Below are 17,678 nucleotides of genomic sequence, written 5' to 3' on the forward strand. Positions count from 1 at the left end.
AAGTTGGGCATATATTCTATTCCATTGGAAAACCCAATGTTTGAGGCACGCACCCACTATATAGGGATGACCACCAGGATGCTAGCTAGCTGCATTTCAGAACATCAACGTTCTGTTGCAGGGGGCAGCTGTGACGCCGAACTGTCCAAGATGGTTGCACAGCACCACCACACTCCTCTTTGGGATCATGGAGTGATGCTCAGGTGCTATGAGGACCAGAATTTGGTGTACATTTGGGAGGCCCTCTTCATCACATTGCTGTCTCCTTGCAACTTTTCCATCTTTGAGTTGCCCGGGATTTCGATCAGTCTGTACAAACAGTTAAAACACCTGCATTAGCTCTGTTTCTATACCCTTGCCTTCTCTGCACAGCAAGGTGCATACACAACAGTGTTTTAATATTTTTAAACCTGTTTTGTTAAAACAGCTTATTTCCATCCCTGTTTTCTGCGCTGTAAGATGTATGCACAATGATGTTATGCGTATTTAAATTAATACTCTTAAGTTTTGTGTTATGTTCTAAACTGCTAATACTGTTCTTGTTCTCTGTGCAGTAAGGTGCATGCGTGACACTGTTACGCATGTTTTAAATCTAATATGTTATTTTTAAACTTATCTTCTAAACAGCTAATGCTGTTTTTGTTCCAATTTAAAAACGTGTTCGAAAACCTATTTGAATCTGATTCTGCCTGAAGATGATGTTTATAAATATGTCGAAAATGCTTGCAGGATATTAAAACATTTCTTAAAATGTTCTTTAATTCCTCTTTATGTGAATTTTTCTCTTAAATCAGTAAAGTTGTTGGCATGACATCCTCTCTATATATCTAAGTTATTTAAAAAGCCATATTATTTTATAAACAGATGATGTGAATTTGTGTTTATGATTTCATATACAATTCTATGTAAAATCATGTTTTACAGATATAAAAAACATCAGGAAAATATTTAACTTTTACATTTGCTTAACGTATCAAAGCAATGAAAGTTATTCCTTGATTATTAACTCTTATATTAGTGATATAAATATTGAAAGAGTGAAATATCAAAATGATTTATCTGACAAAATTATTACTTCAATTTCAAATTTGCTTCCTAAAAATTAATTTTGGTAATAATTATTATTACCAAAATACTAGGTTTATTTCTCAGCCATGGCTCTACTTCTGTTATCTTTCCATTTTCATAGTAAGTATACTTGGTCATTTTCAAGTGAATTTTTTCTTTAGAAATTAATTTTACACGATCTTTGAAAAACTACTGTATTTTTAAATTTAGATACACTTTTCACTGACATTGTTTGATTTAAAATTGGAAAAATATAAATAATGAAGTGAAAGTAGCTTTAATGCTAGTGTAATGTACTAACATTATAACTACTTTCCACGAACAAACTTCATACCATTTGAGTCGATTAGTAAATCTTTAGATTTTTTCTGCTTAAATATTAACTAATATTAAAATGATTACTAAAAGTTTCAAAAATCATTCTCTAAACCAATTATGGTGTTAAAATCATTGGCAATCAATACATTGTTACTGCTTTTCATTAACAGATCAACTAAAGTAACAAAAATAATTTGGCAATTATTTTCTCTAAAATATACAAATCAAACTAAAACATTTTCCAGTTCAACACCAAACTTTATAAGGATGAGATCATTCTGATAGATACCCACAAAGGAAAACTATGACCTTATTGCTAGTAACTAACCTGCATAATAACAACATTTATTAAACAGTATGCTTATAACCAATATCCAGCAAGAAATTACAAGAAAGCAAATATTTTCAATCTCGTTTAACAGGCATCCTCACACTGACTGCCCGTTAAACACAGTTGAAAATGTTTGCTTTCTTGTAATTTTCTCTTGCTGGATATTGGTTATATGTGTAGTGTTTATTAATGTATTCAGTTTTGAGTAGTTGGATTCATTGACCTTGAAAATATTGTTAAATCCAAATCTCTATTAGCAAAACCAGACCATGTTTCAGAAAGGAAGATGACATCAAGTTTTAATAAATAACTCCAAAAACGATCAGGTTTATTAGATGAACTAAGTACAATTCCAAATTAAAAACAAAGTACCCATACTTGGTAACTGCTAGGACAAAACTGCCTTGACTTAATTATAATCAGCATCATAAAATTATTTCCCCCATCAATAATAAGCTTATCATAAACAATTTTCACCATTCACACTCCAGAAAACTTTTGATTGCTTACCAAAAACTTTGCTTTAATGTCTCTCAGTCTATGAGAAAAGTCATTGTTTAAATAAAAACCCTCTGGTTTTAGTTCCAAAACCCATTTTTTAAAATTTTCCCAAAAAATCAACAAAAGTACAAACAATTAGTTGAGGTGAATTATCCCATTTCTTTTCCATTATAGTAAATTGGGAAGTGATCTTAACATCAGGCAGCTGTAAAAGACAGCAAATTCTACTGTTTTATTTTTTGTTTCTAGAGATGACTCATTCGAAACTTCCTCAACACCGGAAATAGTTATATTATTTATTCAACACTGATTATTTAAGAAATCACTTTCATGAGTAATATCACTAAACTACTGTACAATGTTAGTTTGATCAACTAAACTGTACTTTGCATTAACCTATTTGTCTACTCCCTCTAAACTAATATCCAGATTGGCCAAACCTTCATCCACATTTTTAAGCCACTCAGATACATAATTTAATCTAGAAATGACTTTTTCAACTTTACAGGTAATGACAATATGCAGTTGCAACAATGTGCATATCCTCCAAGATTAAGAATTTCCTCTTTCAGTAAATATGCAAATTCTTCTTTGTTACTTTTCAAGGATTTCCTTCTACTGGCCTTTCCTTCCCTAAAACTTGGAGAATATGACTCTTTTTTTGGGTTGATCATCATAATATCAAAGACTTATCTATAACAGACAAAAAATTAGTAACAAAGCCACAAACTGACAAACGCTCCCGAACTTCATCAGCAGTTGAACTGAATTTAAAGCAGAGAAATCATGTCCCTGGAGAGAACAGTATAACCAAAAAATTTTTCTTGTTGCAATTTAAAACACCTGCAGTTAGTCAAAATATGCCGAGTATCTAAAATCTTGTCTTTCACACAAAAACTTCAATTTCTCTAGAATAATTATTCAGAAAATACAATAAATTATGCCTTTCCTGTAAGAGAGGAAAAAAATTAGTAACAAAGCTACAAACTGTTTAAAAAAATATTAGGAGAATTCCTAATATTTTTTTAAAATAAATGTGTTAAAAGAAATATCATATACAGTAGAAACTTGATTTAATGTTTTTTAAGGAACTGGTTAAAAATTATATTAAAGCATAATGTGGTTGCTACAATACATTTATTAACTATGGTTTCAAATTCATCTAAGCTTTTAATTTATTTACATTTTGTTAGAATTTTATAATTTACAAGTATTAATTATAAAATTAAAATTAATTTTTATTCCTGCTAGTTATTTTGTTGTGTTAATTCACCAAATTTAACTATTTCTAGCAGTCTTGTTATAGATTTTTGTTTGTTGTGTTAAATACCTTTTGATTACTTAATAAAATAAAAACAATCGACAAAATTAAAAACTTGCAAAACATATTATTTGGACCACTCAAGAAGTAGAACAATTTAGCCATTTTCAATTTTTTGCATAATATAGCAACTTGTGTATGTTCAGCTGGGCCGTGTTCAGTAACACAGAATTCTTGCCAAGTCTAATTATGCTGCATTGTTGAACTCGTTTCTAACTACTGCTTGACTCCTCCCAGTGCTAGAATTCTAGCTAGTTCAGTCAGCTTCTTTTATCTATGCTAACTTCTTTTCGTGACACCATTGTTTTTGTCTCATCATATGATTTTCAAGATGGCTGCTCATGTTGGACTAAACGTATTTTATTATAACAATCACAATGCTATTCCCCCTCGATGTGGGTTCCTGTCCGTGGTGAGGGGACCTCCCAGAGATGGTTTAGTAACTTTTCTTTACCATCCCTGGGATCTGAACGCCCACCCACGTGTTTGCCGTGCGTGGTGACTCGTATGCCGGAAAAGGGGATCCTGGTAGTTGAGGGGCAACATAACGTTCCCAACAGACTGCTTTGGCCTCTGCTTCGGATAAACGGGAGGCTCAAATCAGGCTCCGTTTGAGTCAATCGGCTGGTCGTTGAGTCATTTTTGACCTCAGCCTGGAGTCAACCGATCGATGCAGACCGGGCGGACACATCAGACAAGGTGTGCTCTTCTCGACTGCATTGTGAGGGTATAGCTCCTGGGAAACCCTGGTGTGACGGTCTATGGGATCCTCTCATGTGACGGCATCCCCTTGTTGGGCCCCATGGTGGGTGGGGTCACTAGGAGCTGAATATCTACTCTTAAATATGGATTCTAAAACCTTAAAAAATCCAGACATGCCAAAAAACACAAATGAAAATACTTCCAGTCAGCCATGCTACTTGATAGTGCATGCTACTGGAGAAAAACCTCTGTCAAAATGCTCCCCTTTCTTGATCCAGAAGTTATTCGAATCAACCATTGGGCACCTGAAGAAAACACAGAAATTGAGGTCAGGGGACCTACTTGTAGAAACTGCCTCACCTCAACAATCGGCAAAACTTTTAGCTACAAAGAATTTAGGAGAAATTGAAGTGACAGTCACACCACATGGAAGTTTGAATTCATCACGTGGTGTGATATCTGAGATCGATCTGATGTCTGAAGATGAATCAGATATCCAGATCGGTCTTTCAGACCAAGGCGTCACTGCTGTCCGACGCATCTCCATTCGTCGGGATGGCAAGTTGATTCCTACAAAACATCTTATTCTGACATTTAATAAACCGACTTTGCCATCTGTTATTACAGCCGGTTATCTGCGCTGCCCAGTTCGCCCATATGTTCCAAATCCGCTGTGTTGCTTTAAATGCCAGCGATTTGGACATTCACAAACATCTTGCCGAGGGAAAAGCGTATGCGCACAGTGTGGGACGGAAGGTCATGAGAGTACTGAGAGCTTTTAAAGGTACTGTGCTGCTCATCCTGGGGAGCAGACAAATGTTCTATGCTCAGGATTTATAGGGCCCTTGTTCGCTCTAAGCTGGACTATGGATGCTTTGTGTATGGCTCTACACGAGAATCTACTCTTTGGATGCTGGATCCAATCCACCATCAAGCATTGCGTTTGTGCACTGGTGCATTTCGAACTTCTCCTGTACAAAGTTTGTATATGGATGCTCATGAGCCTCCACTATCTCTTAGGAGAGAACAGTTGTCTCTTTTTTATTACATTAAACAGAGATCTCAAAATAAACTTTTAGCTGATTGTTCAGATAGTCAGCTGAAGAGATTATTTGCAGCTCGCCCAAGTAGTGTCCCTACATTTGACATAAGAATGGAGAATGTAAGCAGCACGATCGACCTGGACACAAGCAACATTTTGCAGGTCGAGGTCGATAATATATCACCTTGGTCAATTCCTGTGATAAACGTTGATTTAAGCTTAAAGCAGTTTCTAAAAGAAATCACCCCAGACTACGTTTATAGACAGCACTTCGCAGAAATTCAACATCGTGACAGGAATTTAATTCCTATATACACCAATGGATCTAAATCGGATGACTATGTTGGCTTAGCCTTTGTTTGCCAGGATGAAATCGTGGCAGAACAAATAGCACCGAATTCTTCCATTTTTACTGCGGAGTTGCAGGCTATTTATTTAGCCTTAAAGTATATAAATAGGAAAGGTCATCGTTGCTGCGTGATTTACACTGACTCAGTTAGTGCACTTCAGGCTTTGATCTCGTATGAACCTAGTTTTCACTCCATAGTGATTAAAATTCGTAAGCTGATTTGCCATCTTTTTGCGAGGAATTTCTCTATAAAATTTTGTTGGGTCCCAGGCCATGTGGGTATAAGAGGAAATGAAGAAGCTGACGCAGCTGCAAAGTCAGCAAGCCCTTCTCAGCATACAATGTTTATTGAAGGAGGTGACTTGAAGCTAGTTGTTAAAAAACGACTAGAGGAGAGATGGCAAAATGTGTGGAACGCACAAGTCCACAATAAACTACACGAGATCAAACCTGTGATAGAAAATTGGACACAGAAGAAACCCTATGACAGGAGATCTGAGGTCATTCTTACTCGTTTGAGAATTGGACATACTCGACTGACTCATCAATACCTTTTGAAGGGTGATGACCAGCCTGTATGTCAGTATTGCAACTGTAATGTAAGTGTTAAGCACATACTGAGCAATTGCATCGCCTCTGAACGGATTCGTAGGCAGCATTTTGGAAATGCAAGTTTTAACGAGATTTTGGGCCAGAGGCCAAATGTTGATAAATTATTGAACTTTCTAAAAGTTACAAATATTTATAAAGAAATTTAATTATTTATTTATTTATATCCATATACATCTTGTTGTTATACACAGTTTAACTGTTGTATATTTTTGTTATTGGTTTTTTGTTTTGTTCATTTTTATTGTTATTTATGTACATATATATACCATAAGTTGTGGCGCAGCTTGGCCTATGTGGCCCTTGTGCCAATAAACTTTAACCAACCAACCAACCAACCACAATGCTATTCTCGCATTCTAAAATGACTTCTAAATGTAAAATTATCATATGTTGGTATAATAGATTCTGAATAAATTTTAACAGAAGATAATGATCCATTTCGTTGATTACAATTAATAATTGCTTCATTAATTTTGTCATGATCTGATGCAGCTTCATTTAAATAATTGTATTGGTTACTTCATCCTTTTCAACCAGTTCATATGTGACAATTGTTGCAATCATAATTTTAACTTTGTCCACCATTTTGCCCAGTTGTCTAACCAAGAATAATCATTCAATGATGCTCAGAACATTCTTAGCTCTGCCCACTAAAGCCATTCAGAATTATAACTTAAGTGTTCTGCATTACTGAGCACAGCCCTGGCCATATTACTGATGATAGTGAAAGATTAGTTACATGTATTTGTTGTAGTGATTATTTGTAAATTGGGAAGTGCCTATACTTAAGACATTGGGAATATTATTAGTCAAGGTTGACTCAAGTGAAATTTTTCAGAATTCCTAGGAAATTTGTGATTAAATGCAAGCCTTGAAATATGTTATGCCAAAGAATCAGTTGCACTTCAGCTGAGATATGAATTAGAACAATTACAAAGCAGTGTGATATGTACAGTACTTTTGCATTATCTGTCAACTTAAATGGAATAGACTATAATGTATCATTTTTAAAACTTTTTTTTTTATAATTACATTGAATTTTTAAGTATCAATTTTCAAACTGTTTTGTCATAACTGTGCTTAAATTTGAAAGTCATACTTAGATAACTAAACTAAGGTTTGCACAAATGTTTAAATATGCATATTGATCAGAGTTTCAAAAATAAAGCAGCATGTTTCAGTTCATTATAATAGCTATAACTATTTTATTTTTGGAGCATGGAATGTAAATATCTGAAAGTTTATTATTAAAATATAGCTTTCTTTTATTGATCCATATTTTTATTGTTATAAAAATTATAACTGTAAACATGTTATTATCTAGCTTAATACTAGACTAAATAACATTTGCATATTGCATGATTAAAACATTTTTTGAGAAGACTTTATATAATTAGTGTACACAAATTTAATATATAAGAATCCATATAATTAGGTATTAATAGTATTAGTTTCCTAGGAATATCAGCCCTTGGTATTGTGTTGTGTGTAATATTAAGTATTGGTTTTTTCCTTTTTAATAAATGTTAATTATTTTTATTCTTTTGTTATTTTTAAATGATTTGATTACAGTTAAAATACTTATTTTCAGATAAAATGATAAATATAAACTATATATTAAATTCTTAATATTAGGTGAAATTTTTAAAAGTTGCTTGAAACAAGAAACTATTTTTATCTTAAACTTTTTTAATATTTTATTTTTAGTTATTGTATATCAGTAGTCATCAAGAATACTGAAGCAGTATGTTACTTTTATGTTTTTCATTTATAATAATCAAAATTGGCAGTGGGATTTCTTACACAATTTTTCTTTTGTAATATGTCTAAATAGATACAAATTTGGATGATTTGTATGATTTAGAATATTGATTAGCTACATTTTACTGATTTGGCAAATTTGTATCTATTTAGACATATTACAAAAGAAAAATTGTGTAAGAAATTCCACTGCCAATTTTGATTATTCATCTATAAAATGATTGTAGCAAATTTGAAAAAATGGTTTGTTAACAAAATAATTAATTAAAAAAATTTTTCAATGATATCTTTTCTGTGCTAAAATCATTGAGGATGGGTCATTTAAAACAACTGAGTAATTAAACAAATAATCATTTAAAACAACTTTAGTAATTAAACTTTTGCTGCATTTTAAGGATGATTGGGTGTGTTTGTTATTTTGCACAGCAGCTGTAAATTAGTTAAAATCAATATTTGATACATTAGAGAAAGAATTTTCATAAAATGGTTTATTCTTTGACTTTTTAAATTTGGTTATCATTGTATATAAAAGAAAAAAGTGTGTTCAGAGTCACAACTTTTCTTCTTTTTTTTTCCTTTGATCTAAACTATATAAATATGTAAGATTTGACTAAATATCCTGTTTATTGCTGAGAAATTTATGGAATAAAAAAAAGTTGCTATCAGCATTATTATATCAAGGATATGGATATTATTAGGATTTCTGTTTAGCCTACTTCTAGTGCAAGTCTCTAATATTTCGAATTTTAATATACAGTTTATATCTGATTATAACATCATCGGATATAATGACAACCCTAATGTAACGTCAAATTTTTATCGGTCTCACGATTTTACTATACTAGATAATGTTTTAAAAAACCCACTTGTAACAACATAAAACCTTGTTTTAACATCATATTTGAAGCACTTCCAAATTTTATTCAGTAAAGAAAACTACGTGTTCAGTCCTAGGGTCAGAGTTCACTTTCCTAGAACGACTGTGAGTGGTGTTCTTTCCACCTGACTTCGGTGGGGTGAAATTTGCCACTTTTAAACGATGTGATGATTGGTTATTACATGCTCATTTTTAAATTACTTTATGCTAAATTGTTAAATATTCTATTATTTTTAATATAACATATTATATCAAATAGTTTATAAAGAAATAATTAAATTATTTTTAATTGACATACATTAATTTAACCTTTTGTTTCCTTTTGATTCAACATTATTGTCAAAACTGGAAGTTCTACCATTATTGAAACTTAAGACAAATAGAAAGTTCTTATAAAATGTAAATTTTGAAATTTTTAATTACATCAATGTAAATAAAGTTTATTTAAACATGTAGTTTGCATTTTTATACATACAATAATAAGTTATTACTATCATAATAGATACAGTATACTGTATTGCCATTAAGAAATAATTTTATGGTAAAACATATGATGTAAAATTAGAACGGAGTTTATAATAGATTCTTAAACACACTTGGTACATTTTATTGGACTGAAATTATGACCCCGTAGATAATGACACTCGGTTATAACGTCAAAAAATTGCTGGTCCCATGGATGACGTTATAAACGGGTTAAACTGTATTTCTTTTATTGCTTTTCGAAATAAATATAATAAATATATTGATCAAAATGAAATTCATAACTTTGTATTTTAACATTTGTCGTGCTAGAAACATAATATTACGTTTTCTACATTCCTTCACAAAAATTGAAAAACGTAATATTACATTTCTCGATATATCCTGTAATTTCTAGCTTCAAAACTTAACAATACGTTTTCAGCAATGAAAATATGATTTATTTGTGTATTTTAGTTTCTTTCTGAATAAATAGTGGGCACTATTTATTCAGAAATTTGAAATATAAGTGATTTTGTCCAATCATGATCATTGTCTGATTTGGAGTTTCGTCACCATATTTTGAAGCGAATATCAAGTCGTTTAATTTTTTATATATGTTATGGGCAAAGTGATTAATACGGGCATTATGAATAATGACCAACAAAATCGGGCATTGTAATAAATTTCAACAATTTATCAAATTGACCGGTCATTATGAATACTGCTACCACCTAGTTGGGCAAAGTGATAATAACACGTTGAGAAATGATCATCCGACATTTTAAAACTATCGACGAAGTAAGTCAAAGTTGTTCAAACTCTGAAAGTTCGGGTACCGTCCAAGAAAACATTATAAAAGATTATTCGATAATGCCATCCTCACATAGCAATATAACTGATGAAGTTCAAAGATCTACATCGTCTTCACATGAAAAAATCTAAACCAGGATGTTAACAGAATTGATTAGTGAAGTTTTATTACAGAAATGTATTACAGAATTGATGAGTGAAGAAGAAACAGTCCAAACAATTGATCCAAAAATAGAAGAAAAAATAAGAAATGTATCTAAAACAAGGGAGATGGCTTTGTTAAATCTTAAAAAGCAAGCAGAAAAAATGATTGGTACATCAAATTCCAAATACACAGCAGCTAATGTTGATGATACAGTAAGGATTCGTGTACCTGATGTAGATTGAGCCCAAAGTGATGGAAAAAATATTTTAGATGTCGTTGTTGCAGTTAAAGATAAAAACCTTTACAAACTGGGTACCAAATATGGCATATTAAATGTATTATATTCAAGAAACCAATTTACTGTTTGTAAAGAAAACTTCATTTCTGTTGAAGATGTACCAGGTGAAGAAATTTCGCTTAGAGAATGTGCAAGAATGTCATCAATTTCTGGAGGTCAAGGCTATAGTCGATGCTGCTGCAAAATTGGTTGCAAATCTAATAGATGCAAATGCTACAAAGAAAAAAAAATTATGTAATTTCAAATGTCATCAAAATCTTAATTGCTCAAATAAATAAACTATAAAACATTTAATATTTTATATAATTTATACCAAAAATGAAACTCCAGAAGTTTCCTGTAAATTAATTTTTTAATTAAGTATAAATTTGTTAATAAATACTTTTTGTTAATATTAGTTTAATTTATATAGTTAATAGTACTTTGAAATAATTTACAAAAAATAAATATTTCTAAATGAAATAAGTGGAGTTTTTTTTAATCAAATTTAAAATTCGGTACTAAACACGATATGCACACGCAACTGAGTGCCAATTGGCTAGCGTATGTCGAATGATCACGCCTCAACGTATTATTATCACTTTGCCCGACTAGGTGGTAGCAGTATTCATAATGACCGGTCAATTTGATAAATGAATGAATATTTATCACACTGCCCACCCTTTTTGGTCATTATTCATAATGCCCGATTAATCACTTTGTCTATAACATATATAAGTTAAGTTTAGATATGGTGCATTAACGTACTAACTAATAATTGTTCGAATTCATTAATAAAAAATCAACAAATATAGTGCCAATTATTGATTTATCTGACAAAAATGTTGCGATTGTGATTCAGGCCTAACTGAGATTGAAAAAATACAAATAAGCCACGTAACTTCGTTATTATTTTAAGCCTGTATAGTTTATGTGATATTGCATAATTTATATACTTTTTAGATATTATCAATACAAAAGTCAAATTCCTATATTTCTGATAGTGCTAATGTCATCTTATGTACATTTGCTAAACTGACTCAATTACGAAAACAGCTACAGTCAGAAAAAGTCTAATAATAATATTGGTATAGTACATCATTATTATGAATAAATTCATCGATGTACTATATACAGTATTTCATACATAAAAATATGAATTTTAAAGCTATATTGCAGTTTTTAATTTTTTTTCATTGTATCTTTATCTCTAAAACAAGTCCAGATAACATTAAAGCATAATACATAAAAATATAACCCACACACCTCAAAATTGAGTATGGTACAGATAAATGTTTGCAGTATCAGAAACTGTTTTTACTTTTTACCTAGCTTTAGTCAATTGTTTTTTATTTTCAGTAGAAAATACTGTAAAATTACTTAAATTAGTCAGCACACAGGTAAGGAACTAGGTCAACTGGGCCAGCACTGTATGTGTTTTAAAAAATTGGAAAAGAGAACTACTTAAATGATATATTGCAGTTATTATTAACAATATTAAAAATTTATTATTCAGAAGTATGGCTAGAATAGTATAAAATAAAATGATATAAGATATATAGTTTCTCATGTATCCAATTTGTAATAATAACCTAAAAATCAGTTTTATGTTGCTTCAAAAATGGAGCAGCTGCTAATGAGTGAGCTTTGTAACTTGATATGTTTAAAATTGAAATCTGATATGTTTCAATAAAATTATTTTGTTGATTCAAAGAGTATGCAACTCAGTTTAAGTATAATACGTATTATATTTGTTTTAAAAGGAACATTTAGCCAGGTATAGTTATAAAATAAAAATGTACAGAAGAATTGCACAATCTCCTATAAATCCTGATATAAATATTGAAAATTCTGCATAGAACTAGAAGTGCAATTTTGAAATATGTGAATTACTCCTAATACATTTAATAATATATGAAAGTAATATTGCATGATTAAGGTGAGAATTGTTATAATTGGAAAGTCTCAACAATAAATCCTGAATTTCAAAACAATTGGAAAAAATCATAAACAGTGTATATTTCAGCATAAAATGATTTCTGATGAAAAACATTTTTTGAATACATTTGGAATGACGTTGGTATGAAAAATATAAAGAATTCATTTTCTAAAGAATGGAAAAAGTTCTACCAAAAAAAAATTATTATTATTATAAGTGAATTTATAAAGTTTGATGATAAATTTCTCATTTTCAGATAAAACCATGAGTTCAAATAAATGCTTCAAATGCAATAAACCTGGCCATTTTGCTCGTGAATGCCCACATGGTGATGATCGTAGAGGCTCTCGAGGAAATAGAGGATATAGAGGTGGAGGAAGTGACTTTCGTTCTTCTCCAAGATGTAAGATGCTTTCTTTAAGCTATTTAAATTAACACAATAAATTATTAAAAATAAGACACTTTCAACATAATTATTAACTATTTTGAAGATCTACATGCTAGTTTGTTTTAATATAAATAATTTTTACTATATAGCAGTGGAAAAAATTAGATGTTTTCCCCTTTTTATTTAAAATTTAATTCATTATCAATTGAACACTTTAAATATCAAAAATATGAAAAAAATAATTTGGCACTTTGGTATCTGGACCTTGTATTTATGAATACTTGAAAATTATAAAAACTAATAAATATCATTTAGATAGAGTTAGATAGCCTAATCAGGATTTAACAATTTGGAGGGCTTATCATACCAAGGTTGACAGAAAAAAGACCAGATCCTTTATAAAAACAGTTAGTCTTTAATAATCACTTTCAAATTTAGGTAAGGATGCATTTCGGGTCAAGGACCTCTCATCAGCTTACAAACACATAGCACCAACATATAATTATAACACTAAAATTCCTTTTGTATTGTTTAACTGTTAATGTTATAATTATATATTGGTGCTATGTGTTTGTAAGCTGATGAGGGATCCTTGTACCCGAAATGCATCCCTACCTAAATTTGAAAGTGATTATTAAAGACTAAGTTTTTTTGTAAAAGATCTGGTTTTTTTCTATCGACCTTGGTGTGATAAGCCCTCCAAATTGTTAAATCCTATTTATTAGGCTATCTAACTATCTAAATTAAAGTCATGGCTAAAAGTGTCATTTATTATTATAAACATCATTTTAGTAGTAATTTGTTAAGACCTTGTTTCTTGTCTGCCTTGTTACAATATTCAAATTTTGCTATAACTGTATTTGTTTCTATTTACATAGTTATAAAGAAGAAATTATAGTTCTGAAAAACTTAATTAATTCAGCTAGTAATAAATTCCACATTTAAAAATTAAGAATACACCCAAAATTCTTTCCATAAACTGTTTCATATTAATTCATTTTTATTACTAGATTTTTATAAAAAGCTACAAAAATCTGTGATATTTTATATGAATAAATGACATGTTATGAATTTTGTGTAAAACTGAGGATCAAAAGTATTCTTTAATTTATTCATAAACTTTTAATACAGTATCTGTTATTATTATTATGTTGGGTTTTGTGAGTTATACTTGGTTGGTGGCAACATGGTACACAGCCACTGGTGGCTGTGTACCATGTTGGACCAGAGTCAAGGCATAGTAACTAAAACAAAAATAAAAAGTGTCAGTTTGTGTATCTATTCAGGCATTTCCTAACAATATGACATGTTTATTATTATTATTATTATTTTGTGAATGTCATGTTCAGCTGATACTGGTGCCAAGTGATATGCTGGATTAAAGTCAAGGCATAGCTACCCAAACAAGTGTAACATTAAGCTGTGTTATTGGTGTGTGTGTCCACATCTAGAAACTTTCATTCTTTAGTGAAATTTTACATTGAAATATTTGGGCTGCAATTTAAAAATTGCAGACCTATAAATTCCCTCTGGTAGTGTTACCACCCGTTCGGTTTTCACCTCGACAGTCCGGGAATTGACTCACTATCTAAGTGAACTATTAATTTTGTCCGGGAATTTCGTAGAAATTATGATAAAACAAAATTCTTGCAAGTATTTTTACAAATTTACATCATTTGAACAGCGAAAGACCTCACACTCGGTGAAACATCTGCCATTCCGCCATGTTACTCTGTTCATGCGGACGTGTAGCACGCAACCTGTCTGTCGACTTTTTTTATGTCTGTACACCTCTTCTATGGAGCTAAATTATTTGTTCTCTCTTTCTTAATTTAGGTTACATGCATTACTCCTATGCAAGTCCCTAGTCCCTAACTGTAACTGATTTAGAACCAGCATACACGTTATTCTTTGCCTTGTAAAATAATAATGCGCATGCATCAGGAACTTCTGTTTGAACAAACCTGACCTTCCATCCGGGTCAGTGATTTTTGTAAAGGCGGTAACTACTCTCTGGTGTCAGTGTCTATCTGGTCTTCCTTAACTTGCATTCTGGGGCATATGTATCTAGAAAATACATGACTTTTTTATTCAATTTCTCAAAAATAAATAACAGTTGAACTGTGGGCTTTGTAGTATTTCTCAACTAATATGTTCTGAAGCAATTCCTACAGTGGTTTTCAAGTATATGACTTTTCTTCAGAGAAATTTTACAAAAAACAATACCTTACTACCACCTGCAGTAATTTCTCTCACAGTGTGAAAGCACTGTTACTCTCAATCGTTGCAGGTAACAATCACAATTCAATAAAATAACAATGTACAATATTTAAAATTTATAAAATAAAATAATCAACCATTCGTACCGTTAATTTATGTAATATTTGTTCGAATTTAATATTAGTTCGAATTTCATATTTAATTTAAAGATGTAACTGAAGATGGACGCTTAATGCGTTTGAAAACGTTCTTAGGATTAAAGAATTTTTGCTGAAGTTGGAATGGTTGATTATTTTATTTTATATTGTCTCTTCAGTAAGGAAATATAGTTTTATTTAAAATTTATCGCAATGCTACCCATTCTATCTTTTTCTCTTGGTTTCAATGACTGGACCAATCCTGATTTATTTCAAATAAGTCCTTGCAGCTATTTTTGACAGTGCAGTTTTCTTGCTTCGGTGTTATTGCCCCACCTTCTCATGATCAGAGCATGATAAGAAATTTTATACTTTCAATTTTGCAACAATTAAAATTTATGTTAATTATGTTGCAATACCATTTAGTAATTGTGACCCATACATTTATGTGGTAATTTTATCAATATTTTTTAAATTCTTAAAAATAAAGTTATAGAATTCATTATTGGCAATACTAGTTGTTAAATCTAAAAGAAAACATTCCCCTGAGTTGAAGAAAACAATTTTAGTCATTTGACCCACTACTGACAGAGGGGAGTTTTTGAAAACAAAATAATAAAACAATTAGCAGTTTGTAGTCCTTCTCAGTGGGGTACCAACAGAATCTATTACTTTGCATTATTTTCGTGCTGGAGAAAATAAACAAAGCTTTACCACCCTGAAGTTGAAAGTGTGATGATTGTTATATAGGAGTATCCCTGCCCAGTGGAGACTGGAGAACTTAAATCCCAACTTCTTGACACCAGTGTAAGGTCACCAATGTGGGTTTTGCTTGTCTGACCCTACTTGCTTAGGGGTTGACCTTAGGTGAAAAGGTTATAACCCTCGCTTTGCCCACGATCTGTCAGGATGACATGAGAAAGCCTTTTTAACATATGGGGGTAGTGGTTTGCTGGACACAGAGACTGTTTTTCCAAATTAACGCTTACAATAGAAACAATGATCTGTCCAGTGAAAAGATAGCATTCAAATGACAGAGAGTCCTTTCCAGGGGCATGAGTCACACACCAGAAAAAAAGGTTCTCCTGTGTAGGTTGTTGAGCATTTTCCTTTAATTGTTTGGAGGAGGAAGTGGTAGCAAGGTCCACGTAGCACAAGACCATGGTATTCATGATGTTCCATTGGGAAGTTAATTTCCTAACTCATCCTGGTCTGTTGCCAAGGATGCGATTCGGATCACCGAGCATCCCTGAACTCCCCCGTTCTCGCTGTTCCCTCTGGAGTCAGGTCAAGCCCTTCTCCGGATGATGGACCTGTAAATTTTACTCTAATGTGTTTTTCTGAATCGAAGAAGGTGCAGCTGGGACCACTCGGTCCCAACCGCTGCCCCCTCCGTACGATAGCCAGACAAATTCCACTTTGAACTCTGTGTAAGATGACCAACCAAAGTTACCCCAGCGGATGATCCCTCAGTCGTTCTCACGATGTATGATCAGAGATCTGTGAATTAGGTCAGGAATGCAACAATTAAATTGTCTTTCACCTCATTCCTTGGCCACAGCTGTCCTGTTTACAAAATAAGTCACCGATTTAATGGCTCTAACTCAACAGCCAGTTTCCTGATGGGGATGTGAAGTTCTGGCCTCACAAAAGATATATGATCCAATGAAATTTTATTTCGTAAGTTTAATTTTTTCATTTACAGATCAAATTACTGAAAATAAAAATCTTATTTTTTAAAACCCACAAGTATTTTATACTGTTAGATAGTAAATAAAAGACATAATCGTAGTCAAACATATATATCTATAAAAATATGAAAATTACATTAATTTCATTATGTATCCCATGGATACACACAAGCCCAAAGGGGCTGTTAATCTCAGCAATGGAGTTAGATAGATGAAAGTCACAACCAGATATGGAAAACTTAAGGACAAGGGGCCTTGATTAACTATAGAAGAACTTCCAGTTTGCACTGAGTCATGTTATTTCAATTCAAAAATTTTCTCCAGAACAGAGTTAGATTATCAGCATGATCCTATTGTTAATAAGAAAAGTATGATGTACAAGACACTATTAAAATCCAGAGCATATAAAAATTGCAGCTTGGTATTGTGACATGTGACAATATGATGTGCAGTTGCTCATTACACATCATATTCCTAAACTATTGGTTCAAACTTAGCAATACCAATATTTTAGACAAAATATAGCAGTATAATTTAGTGTAAAACATTCTTTTGAGTATTCCTTATATAAATGAGTAAGAATTAAATTGCAAACTGATTCCTGCAACTAATTATAATAATAAAGATGAAATATGAAGTATTGATATTTTTTAAGTTTGAATTCTTCTGTAATGGCTTGTATTGGTGTTTAGGAATCACTTAATAAGATTAGAATTTTCCTTTT

At 31.6% G+C, this 17,678-nt stretch overlaps 2 protein-coding genes across 3 annotated transcripts in view; both read left to right on the forward strand.

Annotated features, from left to right (window-relative positions):
* Positions 1–17,678, forward strand: part of LOC136969370 (CCHC-type zinc finger nucleic acid binding protein-like) — a 42,362-nt gene that overhangs the window by 16,236 nt on the left and 8,448 nt on the right. For both annotated transcript variants that reach the window (XM_067263507.1, XM_067263508.1), the window contains exon 2: positions 12,775–12,921. In XM_067263507.1, the coding sequence (XP_067119608.1) occupies positions 12,783–12,921 (139 nt within the window). In that variant the 5' untranslated portion in view covers positions 12,775–12,782. The remainder of the gene's footprint in view (positions 1–12,774; positions 12,922–17,678) is intronic.
* Positions 1–17,678, forward strand: part of LOC136969360 (centromere protein F-like) — a 352,144-nt gene that overhangs the window by 11,576 nt on the left and 322,890 nt on the right. The window lies entirely within an intron of this gene.

This window comes from Centruroides vittatus, unplaced genomic scaffold (assembly GCF_030686945.1).
Source record: "Centruroides vittatus isolate TY-2023 unplaced genomic scaffold, ASM3068694v2 contig_1777, whole genome shotgun sequence".
NCBI classification, from domain to species: Eukaryota; Metazoa; Arthropoda; class Arachnida; order Scorpiones; family Buthidae; genus Centruroides; species Centruroides vittatus.